Below are 21035 nucleotides of genomic sequence, written 5' to 3' on the forward strand. Positions count from 1 at the left end.
TTTGGGGGAAAGGACTTTCTATTCAATAAATGGTACTGGGATAACTGGCTAGCTATATGCAGAAGATTAAAACTGGACCTCTTACTTACACCATATACAAAAATCAACTCAAGATGGACTGAAGATCTAAATGTAAAACCTAAAACTATAAAGACCCTGGAACCTAGGAAATGCCGTTTTGGACATAGGAACTGGCAAGATTTCATGACAAAAATAATAAAAGCAATTGCAGCAAAAGCAAAAATTTGCAAGAGCTCCTGCACAGCAAAAGAAACTGTTGGCCAAGTACGGTAGTTCATGCCTACAATCCCAGCACTTTGAGAGGCTAAAGCAGGCGGATCATGAGGTTAGGAGCTCAAGACCAGCCTGAACAACATGGTGAAACCCCATATATACTAAAAATACAAAAACATGCCTGTAATCTCAGCTACTCAGGAGGCTGAGGCAGGAGAATCACTTGAACCCAGGAGACAGAGGTTGCAGTGGGCTGAGGTCACACTACTGCACAACAGCCTGGGCAACAGAGCTCTTAGACTCTGTCTCAAAAAAAAAAAGAAAGAAAGAAAGAAAGGAAAAGTAACTATCAACAGAGGCAGCCTACAGAATAGGAGAAAATATTTCCAAACTATACATCTGACAAAAGTCTAATATCCAGCATCTACCAGACACCTAAACAAACTTATAAGCCAAAAACAACCCCATTAAAAAGTGGGCAAAGCACATGAACAGACACTTTTCAAAAAAAGATGTATATGCAGCCAACAAGCATGTGAAAAAATGCCCCATATCACTAATCATTAGAGAAGTGAAAATGAAAACTACAGTGAGAATGGCTCACACCTGTCAGAATGGCTGTTATTGAAAAGTCAAAAAATTACAGATGTTGACAAGATTGCAGAGAAAAGTGAATGCTTACACACTGCTGGTGGGACTGTAAATCAGTTCAGCCATTATGGAAAGCAGTGTGGCAATTTGTCAAAGATCTAAAAACAGAACTACCATATGACTGTGCAGTCCCACTACTGAGTAGTGTAAGAATTTGCCAGTAAATTGATCTGGGCCTGAAGATTTTTTTCAGAAGATTTTAAGCTAAAAATTTAATTTAAAAAATAATTATAGCTGTAAATAATTATACCTTTTGGGTACATACTCAAAGGAATATAAATCGTTCTACCACAAAGACATGTGTACATGTATGTTCATTGCAACACTATTCACAATAGCAAAGACATAGAATCAACCTGAGTGCCCATCAATGGTAGACTGTTAAGAAAATGTGGTACATATACACTATGGAAAACTGTGCAGCCATAAAAAAGAAATGAGATCATGTCCTTTGTGGGAACATGGATGGAACTGGAAGCCATTATCCTTAGCAAACTAATGCAGGAACAGAAAACCAAGCACCACATGTCCTCACTTATAAGTGGGAGCTAAATAATAAGAACAAATGAACAGAAAGAGAGGAACAATAGACCCTGGGACCTACTTGAAGGAGGAGAGTGGGAAGAGGGAGAGGTTCAGAACAAAAAACCTGTTGGGTACTGTGCTTAGTACCTGGGTGATGAAATAATCTCTACACCAGACCCCCAAGTCATGAGTTTACCTGTACAACAAATCTGCACAAGTACCCCTGAACCTAAAATAAAAATTAAAATATGTTTTTAAAAAAGAAAAATTGTATGTATTGTGTTCCAAAAAAGCTTATTGGCACTAGAGAAGCTTTGGGGAGCTGGCAAACTCTTATTGGTGAGTGACCCTCTCATTGGTAGGTGAAACTGGTCTGAGGGTTACAGCAGGCCATTTCAGCAGCCAGGCTTGTAGAGAATTACATTCTTGGAGCAATCTATATACCCTGAGTGCTTTTTTCCCCTGACCCCTCAACTGATTTAATTGGATATGACAAGAAGGACCCAATTTGTATAATCAACTTTCCCATGCTCTTCCACAAAGAAGAATGTGAAAGTTGCTTTTTTCATTCATTTGTTTTGAAATTCATAAGTCTCTTGGTCTCTCTTATGAACACAAATATTTCACTTTCCTTTTGATTCTACTGTAAGAAAGACAGCAGCCTACAACACCCATAGATATTAAGGAAATACTATGAACAACTCTACACATATAAATTTGATAACTTAGATGAAATGAGCCAATTCTTTGAAAACTGTAAACTACCAAAACTCACTCAAGGTCAAATAGATAACCTGAATAAAGCGATTATTATTTTTAAATTTAATTTTTAGCTTAAAAACCTTCTGAAAAAGAAATCTTCAGCCCCAGATCACTTTACTACAAATTCTTCCAAACATAAAAAAGAAATAACACCAATAACACAGTCTCTTCCAGAAAGAAGAAAAGGAGAAAACACTTAAGGCCTACACCACCTTTATACTAAAACCAGAAGGGCAATATTAGAAAAGTACAGAACAATATCCTTCATGAACCTAGACTTAAAATTTTTCAACACAACTTTAGCAAATTGAGCCAGGTGTGGTGGCCTGTGCCTATAAATCTCAGCTATTCAGGAGGCTGATGTGGGAGAATCACTTAAGGCCAGCAGTTTGAGACCAGCCTGGGAAACAGAGCAAGACCCCATCTCTAAAAACACGTGAAATGAAATTAGCCAAATGTAGTGGTACCTACTAATAATCCCAGCTACTTTGGAGGCTGAGACAGGAGAATCACTTGAGCCCAGGAGTTCAGGGTTACAGTGAACTATGATCATACCACTGTACTCCAGCCTAGGTGACAGAGCAAGACCCTATCTCTTTTTTTTTTTTTTTTAAACAGAGAAAGAAAAAAATAATAAGAAAAAGAATAAAGAAGAGGAAGAAAGAGAAAGAGCAAGAGGGAGAGAGAATGGGGGTATTGCTTTATTGCCCGGGCTAGAATGCAGTCTAAATATGGGTATGCCTATAATTGTGCTTAATAATGGAGACATGAAAGAAAATAAGGGAAGAGAATAACAAACGAGGAGCCAACCAATATTTCATTTAAACTTCTAAGTTTATATGATGTGGTACTGATAAGAGTGTATATTTTGTGTATTTAAAGTGGAGAGTTCTATAAATGTTAATAATTAAGTTTACTTGTTCCAGATCTGAGTTCAAATCCTGGATATCATTGTTAATTTTCTGTCTCATTGATCTGTCTAATGTTAATGTTAAAGTCTCTCACTATTATTGTGTGGGAGTCTAAGTCTCTTTATAAGTCTTATATGTCTGGGTATTCCTGTATTGGGTGCGTATATATTTAGGATCTTTAGCTCTTCTTGTTGTTGCATTGATCCTTTTATCATTATATAATGTCTTTCTTTGCTTCTTTTGATCTTTGTTGCTTTAATGACTATTTTATCAGAGGCAAAAATTGTAACTTCTGCTTTTTATTTATTTATTTTTGCTCTCCGTTTGGTTGGTAAATCTTTCTCCATCCCTTTGTTTTGAGTCTTTGTATATCCTTGAATGTGAGATGGGTCTGGATGCAGCATACTGATGGGTTTTAGTTTTTTATCCAAATTGCCTGTCTGTCTTTGGATTGGGGGATTTAGTCAATTTAAATTTAGAATTAATAATGATATATGTGAGTTTAATACTGCCATTTAATATTAGCTGGCTGTTTTGCCCATTAGTTGATGTAAATTCTTCATTATATTGATGCTCTTTACTTTTTGGTATTTTTTAGAAAGGCTGATACTGGTTGTTCCCTTCTATGTGTAGTGGTTCTTTCAGAAGCTCTTGTAAAGCAGGCCTGGTGGTGATGAAATCTCTGAGTGCTTGCTTGTTCACAAAAAACTTTATTTTTCCTTCACTTATGAAGCTTAGTTTGGCTGGATGTGAAATTCTTGGTTGAAAGTTCTTTTCTTTAAGGATGTTGAATATTGGTCCCCACTCTCTTCTGGCTTGTAGGGTTTCTGCTGAGAGATCTGCTGTAAGTCTGATACGCTTCCTTTTGTGGGTAACCTGACCTTTCTCTCTGGCTGCCCTTAGTATTTTCTCCTTCATTTCAACCCTGGTGAATCTGATGATTTATGTGCCTTGGAGTTGCTCTTCTTGAGGAATATCTTTGTGGTGGTCTCTGTATTACCTGGAGTTGAATATTATCCTGTCTTACTAGGTTGGGAAAATTTTCCTGAATAATATCCTGAAGCGTATTTTCCAGTTTGGATTCATTCTCTTCGTCACATTCAGGTACACCTATCAAGCGTAGATTAGGTCTTTTCACATAGTCCCATATTTCTTGGAGACTTTGCTCATTCCTTTTTATCCTTTTTTCTCTAATCTTGTCTTCTCGTTTTATTTCATTGAGTTGGTCTTCGATCTCTGATATCCTTTCTTCTGCTTGATCAATTCGGCTGTTAAAACTTGTGCATACTTCACGAAGTTCTCGTATTGTGTTTTTCAGCTCCATCAATTCACTTATATTCCTCTTTAAATTGTGTATTCTTGTTAACATTTCGTCAAACCTTTTTTCAAAGTTCTTAGTTTCTTTGGATTGGGTTAGAACAAGTTCTTTTAATTCACAGAAGTTTCTTGTTATCCACATTTTGAGGCCTGCTTCTGTAATTGGAACACACTCGTTCTCCATCAGGCCTTATTCCATTGCTGATGAGTAACTGTGATCCCCTGCTGAGGGAGAGGCATTCTGATCTTGGGTATTCTCAGCCTTTTTTGGCTGTTTTCTTCCCTTCATTGTAGATTTATCCATCTGTGGTCTTTGTGATTACCGTCTTTGTAATTGGGTTTCTGGGTGGACATCCAACTTATTGATTCTCAGCGCCGAAATCTGAAACAGCGGCGTTAAGATTGATGGTGCTGTTCTGACTCTGCACCATGAACCAACGCTCCAAAGCGCCGGCAAAACCGCCTCGCCGGTCACAAGAGTTGCGCTGGCGACCCGTGGGGCTCCTCTACTGGGAATCTCCTGGTGTGTGAGCAACAAGAATTCATCTGAAAGTGTGGTGTCCTCTCGTTCTCTGTGCTTTCACTGGGAGCTAAAATCCCAAGCTGCTAGTGATCAGCCATCTTGGATCTCTCTTGCAAGACCCGATCTCTAAATTTAAAAAATAATAATAAGCATTGTTCAATAGTTTACTTTTTTTTAAATTCTGTGTTGACCAACATGATTCTGAAAATTATTCTTACTATTTTGCTCTCTCTGATACTGATAGATGTTGTAGATATAACAGATAATTATAGACAACTTATTGTTAAAGTAAACCTTGAGTCATTGCTAGAAGACTGATGAGTGTCCTTGAGGTTGTTCTCTTATGGATGTGAGAAGCATATGGTACATTCGTGGTGTATGTGGATGGCATGGGTTTCGGAGGAGTGATATATTTAAGTGATAGAATGATGGTCTAGAAATAGCACCAGAAAGGCAAAAGTTAACTTCCTTTAGCCTGGCAAGTGTAGGTGGTTTATATTGGAAGAGATTTTGAGGAAATGGGGACATTTTAAGAAAGAAATGTTTCATTAAAGTGGTAAGGTAATTTGTATAAAATAGAAATTCTACGGGACTCAATGAAGGGATTGGCAGAGGAGTGAGCACTAGGGTGAATCTTGATTGGCAAGGCAAATGATTGAGGTGGACAGGAATGAAGATCTGGGAGCTAAATGCAACAGGAGGGTTAAATTAGATGGTCTCCTGGACTGCTAGGAATTGACGGAACATTTTTCTGTTTTATACCTCCAAAGTTTGACTAATACTTTTCCCTCGGCTTGTAATGTTCTACTTCTATACCCCTCAGCTTTTTCTGTTTCATTTATATTTAAGATTTTAAGCTCAAATGTTTGTAATTTACTCCTGGAAATCATCCCTGGCACTCCTTTCTCACCTCTTCCCCAGTCTCAGACCCTTTCTTAGCATTTCCATAGCACCTAGTACACATCCTTATCTTAAAACCTACTATTTTATTTTAAAATTAATTTTTTATTAATTGTTTATCAGTAGAAACTATTTCTTAGCCCACACATTCATGTTTCATAGTTTAGGAACACAAGTCAGTGACAAACTTCTACATAATTTAACCCAAAGAAATTCTTTGTATTTCAAAATCACTTTGTACTCAGAAAGATACCAGCCTTCTTCATCTCCTCAAAATCTTTCATGGAATTATAATTTCTGAAGAAATCCGTGTGTACCTTCTTTCTTGGTTCAGCCACAACAAATGTAGAGAAAGCTGCAACCCCCAGGGATACCACGAATGTTCCAACAATATGAAATTGCAGTCTCTTGGCCAGAAGGCCACACATCTAAGGTTTTGTCAAAGCACGAGAAGCCATGGTAGTTGTCCTTGATAGGTATGTCACCACTGCCCTTCCTGGCAAATGGAGAAATGGAAAAATTACTTTTTTTTTCTAACTTCCCATACAAAATACTCTGGTCCTCTGAGGAAGAGGGTTTTTTGTGTGGGGGCAGGGGTGGGGAGTAGGTGGTATTTCTTTTTTTAGACAGAGTCTTGCTCTGTTGCCCAGGATGTATTACAGTGGCACAATCATAGCTCACTGCAGCCTCAATCTCCCAGGCTCAAGCCTAGCAGGTACTGGGACTGCAAAGTGCATGCCACCATGCCCAGCTAATTTTTTTAAAATTTGTTGTAGTGACAGGGTCTTACTATATTGCCCAGGCCAGTTTCAAGCTCCTGGGCTCAAACAATCCTCCTACCCCTACCTCCCAAAGTGCTGGAATCATGTTTTACTCATCTCTTTTCCTCACGGAGGTAGCACAGAGCTGGTATCAACAAGGAATTGTTAAACTGAACAAAGGAGTTAGGCCCCTGTGTTTTGATTGTAAGAGAGGCGTGGCAAGTGCCTAGACTTTTAAGGGTCAATGGTAGTATAGGCCTATGAGTTAAAGCAAACTCAGTGGCCAGTCAGGAAGTGATTGTTAAGGCCAGGAACACTATCTTTATTCTCAGTGTCTTCTTTGTTTCTAGAATGCAGAAGCAGTCTTTGGCAAGTGATGAATGGTAAGGGAACACTTGCTGACATTTACATTTGAGCACCCAGGATTTTATGTGATGCTGTTACAGTGATCACTGCACAGAGTATTCATCCCACTGCACTGCTGTCATTTGTCTTTGTGCAAAGATCTTCATGATGAATAGATTTGAAGGACTTTCTGTTATGATTCATGAACAGAATTCTCATCAAGACTCAGGCATGTTTTATTGAGTTTGTTCCTTGGCAGTTCTTCTAGATAAAATACTTCATTGACCTTCCCAGAGACATCGTAAAACGTCTAACTGCAGTTTTTCATTTTTGTGTTAGGCCATTCATTATTTGACAGTCCTTGGCTGTTTAAACAATTTCTTCTGCTTTCTCTGTCACTGAAAGGGAACTTTCAACACTGCTATTCTTTTCTTTTGGTGTATATTCTTCACATTCTTCCTTAAGGTTTTGCTTTAAAACTTTTATTTTTTATTCCTCCATTAGGTGTTTCTCCATTGAGCTTTTCAGGGGACTAGGGAGCCTTTTCACAAAGAACTTGAACTCACAGGAATGAGTTGATAAGGAAACTTAAAGTTATTACCTTTTCATCTTACTTGTCCTCCCTCCTCACCCCTCTTCATCTCCAGCGTAGAACTCGGACCTTATTTTTCCCAAGCAACTAATACTAAGAATGCGGAAAATGTTACGTCCTCCTTTTATTCATCAGACCATTAGGCATATTAGACTTGGCATACTATGTGTACAGGTGCTATGCTAATTAGTCAATAGAAAAATGAAGAAGACAGCCATGCCTTCAATGAATGTGTACTCTAATCAGGATGATGCCTCAAAGGTTACAAGTACCTTCTCTAAGTCTTTGCTTTAAAAAAAAAAGTCTTTGAATTAGGGTAATATACTTTCCTGATGGGGTTATATAGTAATATTAGCTTCTCTGTAGAAGGAACTTAGCACAGTTACTGGCCTGTAGTAAAAGGTTCCATAAATGGTGATTATACTAATAGATAGATACAGAGTAAGCAGAAACATGAAGAAGGCAGTGGACATGGCATCTGTACTTAGATATAAAGAAGGAATACTGGGGGAAGTTGTATGTACAAAGACATAAAGCAGTTAAATATAAGGTACATTTAGAGAACTATAAGTAATTGTTCTATTAGAAGAGAGAGATGGAGGAAGGAAGCTTAATGAGAGATGAGTCTTCCGAGGTAGGCAGGAATTTAGACATAATCTTGTAAGGAATGGGGGACATTAATTAATATTAAGCAGAGGAGTCTTAAAATTAGTTAATCAATGCTAAACAAAATTATTCATATACTACATATCTCTCTTAGGTCTCACTTGCCCTGGAACCTCTGTCAGAAACTTACGACAGCTACCATCCACTTCCTACTAGTGATATGACAGAAGATGTGCTCTTATCTAAGCAGGGATTCAGAGAGAATACTGAACCCAGCAGTACCCCGTTTCTGGTTCCATCAAGGCCTCATGACATACATACCATCAAAATTGATGGAAAAGAGTTAGCAGCCAACAGCAGTAGATCCACCACTCCGAGGTAATTACCACACCTAATACCAGTTCATCTGTCAGTTAACTCCACTGTATTTGTGATTTTTGTCTTTCATTTTTGGTTGCGTAAAAGATTAACAGCAGAGAGAGGCACAGCCCTCATTTAGCAGATAATTGTGAAGCACCCACTCTGGTCTTGGTTTGTTACTAGGTGCTGGGCCTAGAAATTAGTAAGACGCAATTTCTGTTTTTGAGAACTACTCACAATCTAGTGGAGAGGCCAACATAGAAATAAATGACTAAATGATATGCAGATGCAGGACAGATGTTCATGAGGGAAAGAGGGACAGGGAGCTATTCTGTGAAACAGAATGGAATAAGAATCAGGTTTTTGTTTTAAGTAATTATTTATGAAGCATTTGCTTTGTGTCAGGCTCTGCTGCACTGTTCGTTTTGCTGTCTCACTTAAGCTACAACTCCCTAACTGTAGGTAAAGCATCTATTATTTCTATAATTTGGGAGATGTAAAAGAGATTTACATAGTTGCATTGCAAACAAGTCACCCCTTTTGAGGTCAAAGTTACCTTGCCATAAACCACTGGTCTACTTTCTGTCTCTGGCAAAATAATGTCATAATCATAATAGATTATATATTGCTGACATGCTCCTTTTTTTAAAATAGGGGAAAGGACCATGTATACTTTGCAGAGAACCCTGATACAATAAAGGATTCTTTCTTTGGACTACAGCACCACCTTAATTCAGGACAGAGTTTAGAGTCTGTAACTCTGAAAGGCAAATCTCCACGGAAGCAGATGTCCCTTCTGAACAGTTCTGAATTCCAGCCTCAAATTAGAACAGTTGCCAAGAGTCGCAGTGACTCATGCATTTCTTCTTCAAACAATCCTCCTACCAAGGATCTTCTTTCAGGTATATAATTATTTGTGAACTGAGTGAGACTATGTTTATTGGGATTGCTCTGCTTGTTAGCCAGCCTACAAGCAGAACCAAGACTCTTGTTTGAACTAAGTCAAATAAAAGCAGGCAGTCTCACTAGAGTACAGCATCTCGCACTATTTAAAGACAGCTCTGTTAAATCATCAAGATATTTCTAAATAATTATTAGATGCTTATAATTGTAGATTTGGGGAAGAAATCATTTAAAGGCATTGGATATGAGGGGAAAACATTTATCATAGAAAAATATTAGTCCTTATTTTGTTCCAAATAATTGAAGGCAGGTAAGGTTTTTGTCTCATCGTCAGTATTTATTTATGCCATTGTATACAGACTAGTACCAAATCCATTTCACATTCTGGAAACTGTTAGTCTTAGTGAGAACATTTAGTACACAACTGCTAATCTTAATGCTGGGAATTAAATAATGACTTGTGGCCAAATAGAAGAAGAAAGGAGACAGTTTACCTTTGTAAAGACTTAGAAATAAAAAAGCAAACAGGAACAGAATTAGATTACCTCATGTTAAGGAGTGGTATAATAAAAGGAATTGACTTACATTGCACTGTAATGATCAACTATGTATCTCTGTGACCTTAAGATATAACAGGTATTTGTCTACATCCCTACAAATAAAATTTCCAAAATTAAAATATCTGTAGCATTACAAAAGTCTTTTAGATAACTATTTGGATACATAATTTACATTAGTAAGGACATTTTGTGAAACAAAAAAAATATTGTTTATATTTTTCCAACTAAATTAAGATTCCCAACTTTAAAAAATATACTCCAGGCTGGGCTCAGTGGCTCAGTCTGTAATGCCAGCACTTTGGAAGGCTAAGGTGGGCGGATCACTTGAGGTCAGGAGTTCGAGACCAGCCTGGCCAACATGGTGAAACCCCGTCTCTACTAAAAATACAAAAATTAGCTGGGCGCGGTAGCAGGTGCCTGTAATCCCAGCTACTTGGGAGGCTGAGACAGGAGAATTGCTTGAACCCAGGAGGCAGAGGTTGCAGTGAAGTGACATCGCGCGACTGCACTCCAGCCTCAGCAACAGAGCAAGACTCTTATCTCAAAAAAAATGTGTGTGTGTGTCTGTGTGTGTGTGTGTATGTGTGTGTGTATTCCAAGATCATAAACTATTAATTTTAGTCTTTAATACAAACACTGCATTAACAAGAAGGAAAATTGACCCATTATACTCAATACTTGTCAGCTCACTTGTGTAGAACTGGGCACCAGACTTTAAGAAAGATATTTGTTCACTCAATAAGCAGTTATCTATTCAGCATTACCAAATGTCTGGTGCTCTTCAAGGTGTCTGGGCTACAGTAGTTAAAAAAAAAAAGATATAAACTGCGCATGGATTTTACATTCTGACTGGAAAACAAATGATAGACTAAATAACTATGTGTTACTTGGTGATCATGGCAATGACAATATATGAAACCAGGAAGGTGAGAAAAGGGGATGTCAGTTTTACATAGGTTGGCAAAGGAAGACCACATTAAGGAAGATAACATTAAGCTGCTCAGGAGGCTGAGGCAAGAGGATAACTTGAGTCCAGGAGTTCGAGTCCAGCCAGATCTCATCTCTAAAACAAACAAGCAAAGAAAAAGAAGAAGGTAACATTACAGATCTAAAGGAAAGGAGATGTGTTCCTTCTAAGGAGAGTAACTAGACTGGTAAAAGGATCAGCAAGAGAGAACCTGGAGAAAACAGCTGCCACTTACTGAGTACTAATTATGTGCTAGCTACTATGCCAAGTGCTTTATATTCATAATCTTACAAAAGTCACGTAAGGTAGGCATTATCCTCGTTTTAAAATGAAGACACAAGCTCAGACTTAGGAATCTCCTGTGCTGTCAAAGGGGCAGCTGCTCCTCAACTCTCACTAATTATTGTCTCAGACTTTAAGGCAAAGTCCTATGCTTCATCTTACTCTAGGTTCATTGTTTACCTAGACCTGTTTTGTTTTGCTTTTTCTTTTTACATCAAGACTTTGCTGGCCAGCTGTTCAAGCCATGCACAACCCGTGGGCTATCAATGTGCAACCTCTTCAAGAAAAGTTACTAGGATCTGAGGATTTAAAGATAAGACAGATTTTGACTCAGTCTGAGTTAGTTGTCTGACTTGTGCACAAATGGGAGCGGGACCACATCACTGTAAATGGTCAGGTATGGGCTGGATAACCTTCTGATGTGACCTTTACAGATGGGATTAAATTATCAAGTACATAGCTGGGTAAGATCTGGTTTTTTTTTTCAACATTTAGATTCAGTGGGTACATGTGCAGGTTTGTTACCTGGGTATACTGCATGATGCCAAGGATTGGGGTATGAATGATCCCATCACCCAGGTACTGAGCATAGTACCCAATAGGTTTTTTTTCAACCCCTGCCCTCTGTCTTCCCTCCCCGCTCTAGTTTCTATTGTTGCCATCTTTATATCCCCAAGTACCCAGTTTTTAGCTCCCATTTATAAGTGAGAACATGCAGTAGTAGTAGTTTCCCGTTTCTGAGTTAATTAACCTAGGATAATGGCCTCTGGTTGCACTGGATAAGATTTTGGTGGTTTTTTTTTTTTTTTTTTTTTTTGAGAGGGAGTCTTGCTCTGTCACCCAGGCTAGAGTGCAGTGATAAAATATCTTGGCTCACTGCAACCTCCACCTCCTAGCTTCAAGCGATTCTCCTGCGTCAGCCTCCTGAGTAGCTGGGATTACAGGCACCCACCGCCATGCCCGACTAATTTTTGTATTGTAGTGAAGAGGGGGTTTTACTGTGTAGATCAAACTGGTCTTGAACTCCTGATCTCAAATGATCCGCCTGCCTCGACCTCCCAAAGGGCTGGGATTACAGGTGTGAGCCACCATGCCTGGCCTGGATAAGATTTTTAAAGGCCCCTTCCAACCACAAGATTAAGTGGGCCACTTAGGTAGGCATAGAGCTGAGGTCATGGGAGGAATACAGCAAATACATAAACCTAATCATTTTTCTGGTCTTTTATGTACTAATACCATACCAGAAAAGAAGTTATAAAGCTGCATCAGTCAACCAGCTATTATTTATGAAACACTACACAGCAGGATCCAGTTCTTCTCTGTTTTCAAAATAGTGATAGATTAGATTCTTCTCATACTTCACATCTCTGATACCATTTAACTGGCCAGAGAAAAATCTGCTTTAATAGGTTAATAAGATAAGGTTCTGCCTACCAAGATAGTCTTCCTCTCTTAAGGTAAGCATTAATTACATCTGCAAGTCTGGCCAAGCAGGCTTATTCCTGTAATCTCAGCACTTTGGGAGGCTGAGGTGGGAAGATCACTTGAGCCTGGGAGGTGGAGACTTCAGTGACTCATGATCATGCCACTGCACTCCAGCCTGGATAACAGAGTGAGACCCTGTCTCAAAAAAAAAAAAAGAATTGTTTTAAATAATTACATCTACAAAATCCCTTCACAGTAATACCTGGATAAGTGTGTGAATCACTAGGAGAAGGTATGTGTATCACGAGGCGCTAGGATCTTGGGGTAGCCATCTTAGAATTTTGCTTGCCACAGCGGATGATCTTTATTTTTTAGTTTAGTTGTATTGCCACATCACACATTGAACATACGATATTTAGTATTTTGGATTTTTTAAAAGTTTTTAAGCTATATTTTGACCTCTTTATAGTAACAAATATTAGATGTTTATGGACTTTGGGAGGCTGGGACAAGAGGATAGCTTGAGGCCAAGAGTTCAAGATCAGCCTGGGCACTGTAGCAAGACACTATCTGTACAAAAAAATTTAAAAAGTAAAAATAAGCCAGACATGGTGGTATGCACCTGTAGTCCTAGTTACTTGGGAGGCTGATGTGGGAGGATTGCTTGAACCTGGGAGTTCAAGGCTATAGTAAACTATGATTGTACCACTACACTCCAGCTGGGGCAACAGAGCAAGACCCTGTCTCTAAAAATATATAAATAATGAATAAAACTATGAATATTTTTGGCTTTTTTTTTTTGGCCTAACCACTATATTTTACTTTTAGAAATTATAAAATTAGACTGGGAGTTTGGTGCTTTCTAAGCAGCTGTGGAACCTCAAGAAAATAATAATACCTCCTGTATCTGTTGGAACAATACCATTGGGCCTTAGCTTTTTTATTTTATTTGTTTTTCTTTAGAAACAGGGTCTCACAAAAAAAAAAAAAGAAAGAAAGAAAGAAAGAAAAGAAAAAAGAAACAAAAAAAGGAAACAGGGTCTCACTATGTTGCCTAAGCTGGAACGCCGTGACTATTTATAGGTGTGATCATAGCAGACTATCACCTCAAACTCCTCAACTCAAGCAGTCCTCCTGCCTCAGCCTCCCAAGTAGCTGGGGCCATAGACACATGCTGCCATGCCCAGCTAGTACTCAGCTTTTAGAAAGAAGCCTAAGAACTAAGTAGGGTCATATATAGTATGGCCATTAAAAGCATAGGATGTGGAATCATCTGGTTATGGATATATTGTGTGTACAACTAGGGCAAGTTACCTACTCTTTGCCTCAATTTTTTATCTGAAAAACAAAATAAGTTGTAGTACATATCCCAGAGGACTGTTGGGAGGATTAAATGAGTGATTTGTGTTAAAATACTTAGAATAGTGCCTTGCATGTGGTTAGGGTTCAGTTAAGTGTTTTCTCTAATTATTATTACTGCTATTGTTGTGAGACATCTTAAGGGATGGGATAAATTTTACCTATCAGAAAGTCTGAAAACTCAGGTTTTATCCTGAATTTTCTATTAACCTGCTGCATGAGTCAGGGAAGCGTTTTAGCACTCTTTTCTTCATCCACAGAAATATAAATGTGGTATCTGGATACGAAAACAATATATAAACATTACTAACCTTATTATGTACAAACACTAGTTGAAAGAGTCAGTGCATGGATTTAAAAACCCCCACAAGAGGTCAGTTTCTGGAATGGAGACTTCATTCATTGTTACAATGCCAGCATCTAAAACAGTGCACAGTAAAAGCTCAGGAAACATCTCTTGAGTGAATGGCCTCAAGGAATTCTCACTAATGGGGAAGGCAGATGAGTAAACCATTACAGTACACACTGGTGAGTCCTATGGTAGAAGGAAATGTGCTGAATACTCCAAATGTTTCTGCTACATTTTGGATTTTTCTGTTTTCTGCATTTACTCTCTTCAGCTCTGTTAGAACAAGGCAATAAACTGCGTAATGCTATGGTGATTTCTGCAATGAAATCAAGCCCAGAGACTAGCATGTTGTTGGACCAAGTTCATCCTCCTATGAAGGAAGATTCTCTTAGAGCATCAACACAGTAAGTTATAGGTTAGATAGAACCCTAACAGTTCGTTTCTTTTTTTTTTTTCTTTTCTTTTCTTTTGTTTCTTTTTTGATTTAACAGTTCATTTCTTAATAGTTGTTAACCTATGGTTTTTGGCAAGTTATGGACTACATAATCTTGGAAATGCTTATCAAATTATTCCTGATGTGGTGGGAAAGAAACCTACACTAGGAGTTAAGATGCTAAAAATCTTATCCTAACACTGGCACTTGCTGCATATGGAAATGGGTAAATACTTTCTCTGAACTGGCATGCTTGGAAGTAAAATGGGGATATTCTCTCCCTACCTCACAGAAATGAAATGGGATTCTACTGTAGGAAAGAGCTTTGCAAAGTGTTAAGTGTTATGTATATTTCAGGCAGTTAAGTCTAAAGTATGTTAAATTTTCTGAGTCAGACCAGCTGCATGTATGAATTGATTATGATTTAGATTTTTTTTCCATCTGTTAGCCACTCAGTGAGAAAGTAGTTTTCCACCCCTTAGAATCAGAACCTTTTCTAGGAATCAATTTAAAGACCACATTGAAGATCACCTCCTCCCTTCAACTGAGAATATATTTTGGAGACATGACACAAAAGCTGATACCAGAGCTATACAGCTGCTATTAGGCAGGTAAGCACTCTTAACTGGCTTTCTTCCTTTTAAATTCTTCCTGCAATTCATAGTATACATTGTTATCAGATTTATCTTCCTGAAGTAACATGTCCTTACACTAACCAAGCCCTTCTCTATTCCTTAAACTGTCAATCATTGCCTACTAAATAAAACTCCAATCTATAGTTCTTTACTCTTGGCTTCACTTACAGAATGATCCCAGTCTACCTTACCATTCTTATCTCCCAACTCTTTCCCCAACACCCGTGTTAACACGGTATGATGAAAAGAGCATGGATTTTAAACAGATACAAGTGGAAATTCAAGGTCCGTCTGTAATTAGCTTTATGGCCTTAAGCAGGTATCTCTGAACTTCAGGGACGTTGGTAAAATTGGAATTGTACCTAACCATGTAAAATTGTTGTAAGGATTTAAAATGACGTGTGTAAAGGAGTAACACAATGCTTGACACACAGTATTTCAAGGTTTTCGGGGTTTTTTTTTTTTTTTCATTTTTTGTTTGTTTTTGAGATGGAATCTCACTCTGTCACCCAGGCTGGAGGGCAGTGGCACAGTGTCGGCTCACTGCAACCTCCACCTTCCAGGTTCAGGTGATTCTCCTGCCTCTTCCTCCCAAGTAACTGGTACTACAGGCATGCACCACCACACTTGACTAATTTTGTAATTTTAATAGAGATGGGGTTTCACCATGTTGTCCCGGATGGTCTTGAATTCCTGACCTCAAGTGATCTGCTCACTTCAGTCTCCCAAAGTGCTGGGATTACAGGCATGAGCCACAGCGCCCAGCTGACACATAGTATTTTGAATGTTGGTAGCTTTTACTGTTAACATTGTGAATAACATGTGCACACCAACCAGACTCATCTATTTATTATCTCTTGAATAAAAGATACTATCTACATTCATATCTTGGAAAGTTAATAGGGCATAGTAGTTAAAAGCAATGTGTGCCGACTTTTAAAGGTTATGGGAGAACACATGTTTCAGAGGTTCCAAAAGCTCATGCCCATAATCCCAGCACTTTGGAAGGCCGAAGCAGGCAGATCACCTGAGTTCAGTAGTTCGAGACCAGCCTGGCCAATAGGGTGAAACCCTGTCTCTACTAAAAGTACAAAAATGGGCCAGGTCTGGTGCCACATACCTGCAATCTCAGCTGCTCAGGAGGCTGAGGCAGGAGAATTGCTTGAACCCTGGGGGCGGAGGTTGCAGTGAGCCAAGATTGTGCCTCTGCACTCCAGTCTGGATGATAGAAGGAGTAGGACTCCATCTGAAAAACAAACATACAAAAACCCTCCAATTAGTTTGATTTGGTTGAAGTTTAGACTTCTATTCTAGGGAAGTAACAAGACTACAAATTCATTTTGTATGCTAATGGTAGGGATGAGTAGAGTGAGTAGAGGTATAATGGAAAAGGTAAGTGGAAGCTAGACTTTGCTTATTGTTTTAATAAGTTTGGGCTTTAAAAAATGTGTGAACATCAAATGTTTTGAGCAGAAGAGTAGAAAGATCACTGTCACAGCAGTATGGAAAAGCAAAAGCACTGGACAGAAGAGATGGGAAAGCATGTGGGGGATGTTTTCTCCCTGGAAGAGGGGGAGAGGAAAGACATTAAAGGTTGAAATGACAGAATTTGATTCTTATTAGTTGTAGAAAGAGGGCAAAGAATAAAACATGATCACTAGGCTTTTTGCTCTAGTGACTTCATGGATTATAATGATTGAAATTATTGAAAATCCTCAAGCAGGCGTAAGGCCAAGTTCAAGTTTGAGCATGTAAATCTGTTAAACTTGAGTTGCCTGTGGAACACTCCAGTGTAGTTATCTTGTAGGCACTTGGATATATAGAGCTGAAGCCCAAGAGAGAGTACTGGCCCAAAGATAAAAATTGGGGATTTGTTAGCTACTCTGTAATACCTGAAAGCTTTGGAGTGAACAAGATCACCCAGGGAGAGTATGGTAGAATGAAGGTAAGAATAAAGGTTACAACTTTTATGTTCATTCCTTGCCAGGCATGGTGGCTCATACCTGTACTCCCAGCACTTTGGGAGGCTGAGGCAGGCAAATCGCTTGAGCCCAGGAGTTCAAGACTAGCCTGGATAACATGGGGAAACCCTGTCTCCACAAAAAAATGCAAAATTAGCACACATGATGGTGTGCGCCTGTAGTCCCAGCTACTAGGGAGGCTGAGGTGGGAGAATTGCTTGAGCCCAGAAGGCAGAGGTTACAGTGAGCCGAGATCATGCCACTGCACTCCAGCCTGGGCAACAGAACAAGACCCTGCCTCGAAATGTAATAAACATCAACAAAATGATGATAAAAGTATAGAAAAGGCATAAACTTAGGAGAACCAAAAGGGGAGGTAACAGCAAAAGAAAGATGTCAATAAAATTTTGGAAGCCAGAAAACAGGTGAACAAAGGTAAGTGACCTAAAAAATAGAGAAGAAATCTGTATGTGTGAGGTTAGAGAACTAACAGTTTAATTGCAGTAGCCCAGAAAGACTACTGCGGGAATTAGAAACACCAGGTATCTCTACACTTGATCCTAGCCAAAAGACTGAGAAGCAATGGGATCTCTAAAGCAATATCTGAGTTTGAGGCTAAAAATGAGGACTGGTTAAGAAAAAATAAATAGGAGCAATTAGATCCCTCCTTCCCCACTCAAGATCTGGACAGATAGTATAGTATAGAAGTTAATTGAAAGAGACCTCAACCTGGTTGCCTGTATTTCAGTCAGAGCTCTGCCACTCACTAGTTGCCAGACCTTATCTAAGTTATTTAGCCACCTTCTACCACTGTTTCCTCACCTATAAAAAGAATATCACAATATAACCTACTTCAGCAATATGTGGTGTGAACTCAGTGAATTAATTCTTATAAACACCTTACAGAACGGTCTCTCCATAAATGTTAGATGTTATTATAGTACTGTCTCCCATCATCCCTAGCGTCAGAAGACTGACATTACCCTGCCCAGTGAAAGACCAGCAGTTTACTGTGCAGAAGTTACAAGCTGATTGTTCATTGCAAGGCTGTCAAGCAAACTGAGGGTAGTGGTGAGCACCAGACTGAGGAAAAGGAGACTGATTTAAAGTCTGCATATGGAATAATGAACACCCTTCTCACTTCTGATTCCGTTTCCCTCTTGACTCCTAGAACACTGACAGCCCCATCACCTCCCAAGTAGGAGATTCAGATTTTGCTGAGAAACTGTCTAACTCAAGAGAAAAGAAGTACAGATACCAACATTAGAGGTTACTCAACAAAATGGTCTAGCTCTACTCAATTATTTTATAATGAAACCAACCAGTCAACAAGTTTCCCCCAACTCTCAACTGGAATATGACTCTTCCAGTCAGCACTTCGGTGCCTGACTTTTAATATGAACAGATATCCAAAATTTGTAGACATTGGAGGAATGCTTCAACATGTATGCAGAGAACAATATTTAATGCAAATTTAGAAGAGAAAGATGAGGAAAAATCCCAGAAAGTGTAACAAAAAGAATGGAGTTGGAAAATCAGAAAGAAAATATAAAATTGAGGATATTTTAAGAAGATTCAATGTCCAAACTATGGGAGTTCTAAAAAGAAGATGAAAGAAAAAAAAAAAAAAGGAGAGAAGGGAATTATAAAAGTAAATTTCCCTGAACTGAAGCACATGAGCTTTCATATTGATACTTGAACCAAGATCTCTCTTTTTATCCCTCTGAACTCACAGAGATGGAAACTCTACTCCAGTTTAGAGCAGCCAAGATTTTAGGGCTCCCTCTTTCCCTCGTACCTAGTTGGTGGGCTATGTTCCCAGAGAGGGGTAGATTCAAATTATTAATACTAGAATTAGAAATTAAAGAGGGGACATTAATACCAACTGTGTAAAATAAAACAGAAGGTAAAGAAATACCATGAACAGTTATCTGACGATAAAGTAGACAACTTAGATGAAATGGACAGATTCCTAAACTATCTCAAGAAGAAATAGACAATACGAAGAGACCTGTAAAAAATAAATCAATTAATAATTGAAATAGTAATCAAGTAAAGAGATTGAATTAGTAATTTTAAAAGTACTACAAAGAAAAGGCAGGCCCAGACAGCTTCACTGCTGAATTCTACCAAACTCTCAAAGAAGAGTTGATACCAATTCTTCACAAACCTTTCTAAAAAATTAGAATAGTAGGGAACACTTCCTAACTCATGAGGCAAGCATTACTGTGATGGCAAATGCAGACAGGGGTATCACCAAAGAAAACTACAGATCAGTATGAATATGGACACAGAAATCTTCCAGAAAATATTTGCAAGCCAAATCCAACAACATATAAAAATAATTTTATACCAAGATCACGCAGGGTTTATTGCAGGAACGAGAGGTTAGTTTAACATCTAAAAATCAATATATGTGATCCACCATTATCTATATCTATAGAGATAGATAGATTAGATAGATAGGTAGGTAGATAGATAGATAGATAGATAGATAGATAGATAGATAGATAGATAAAGATAGATAGATAGATAGATAGATAGATAAAGTTTTTTTATTGATTTTTTTTTTTTTTGAGACTGAATCTCACCCTATCACCCAGGCTGGTATGCAATGGCTTCCTCTCAGCATACTACAACCTCTGCCTCCTGGGTTCAAGTGATTATCCTGCCTCAGCCTCCCAAGTAGCTGGGGTTACAGGTGTGAGCCACCATGCCTGGCTAATTTTTGTATTTTTAGTAGAGATGGGGTTTCATCATGTTGACCAGGCTGGTCTCCAACTCCTGACCTCAGGTGATCTGCCCACTTTGGCTTCCCAAAGTGCTGGGATTACAGACGTGAGCCGCCGCACCCAGCCTCACTATATCAATAGAATAAAAAACAAAACCACATGATCATCTCAAGAGATACAGAAAAATAACCGGTCATGGTGGCACATGCTTGTAGTCCCAGCTACCTGGGAGGCTAAAGAAGGAAAATCTCTTGAGCTACAGTGAGCTGTGATTACTGTATCCCAGTCTGGGTGACAGAGTGAGATCTTATCTCAAAAAATATATATAAATAAAGACTACAAAACATTATTGAAATAAATTAAAGAAGATTTAAATAAATGGGGAAATATCCTATGTTTATGTTTCAACACAATATCAGAATCCCAGCTGACTTCTTTGTGGAAATTGACAAGCTGTTTCTAAAATTCATAGGAAATTGCATGGGACCCAGAACAGCCAAAACAATCTTGAAAAAAAAAGTAAATAGGACTCACCCTTTCCTATATTCCTACTACAGAACAACAGTAATCAAGTCAATGTGATACTGGCATTAAAGATAGACATATAAATCAATGGAATAGAATTTATAGTTTAGAAATTTTAGACAAGGCTGTGAAGACCAATCATAGTCTTTTCAACAAATGGTGCTGGAACAACTGGATAGCTACATGTAGAAAAAATGAAGTTGGGACCAGGCACGATGGTTCGTGCCTACAATCCCAACATTTTGGGAGACTGAGGCAGTAGGATCATTTGAGGCTAGGAGTTTGAGACCAGCCTGGACTACATAGCATGCTACAATTAGCATGTTTTTAAGCTTCATCCATGCTGTAGCATCTCTACAAAAAATTAAAAAATTAGGTATTGTGGCACATGACTATAGTCCTAGCTACTCAGGAGAC

General features: G+C 38.5%; 1 protein-coding gene across 8 annotated transcripts in view; it reads left to right on the plus strand.

Annotated features, from left to right (window-relative positions):
- C2CD3 (C2 domain containing 3 centriole elongation regulator) overlaps positions 1 to 21035 on the plus strand; it is a 161352-nt gene that overhangs the window by 17962 nt on the left and 122355 nt on the right. For 5 of the 8 annotated variants that reach the window (XM_039471508.2, XM_074400942.1, XM_074400940.1 and 2 more), the window contains exons 4-7: positions 8282 to 8505; positions 9142 to 9389; positions 14604 to 14736; positions 15248 to 15376. In XM_039471508.2, the coding sequence (XP_039327442.1) occupies positions 8282 to 8505; positions 9142 to 9389; positions 14604 to 14736; positions 15248 to 15376 (734 nt within the window). Of the gene's footprint in view, positions 1 to 8281; positions 8506 to 9141; positions 9390 to 14603; positions 14737 to 15247; positions 15377 to 21035 lie in introns of those variants that run through there. The other 3 variants (XM_039471509.2, XM_074400941.1, XM_074400939.1) reach the window with 3 other exon arrangements.

Source organism: Saimiri boliviensis, chromosome 6 (genome assembly GCF_048565385.1).
Source record: "Saimiri boliviensis isolate mSaiBol1 chromosome 6, mSaiBol1.pri, whole genome shotgun sequence".
Classification (NCBI taxonomy): Eukaryota; Metazoa; Chordata; class Mammalia; order Primates; family Cebidae; genus Saimiri; species Saimiri boliviensis.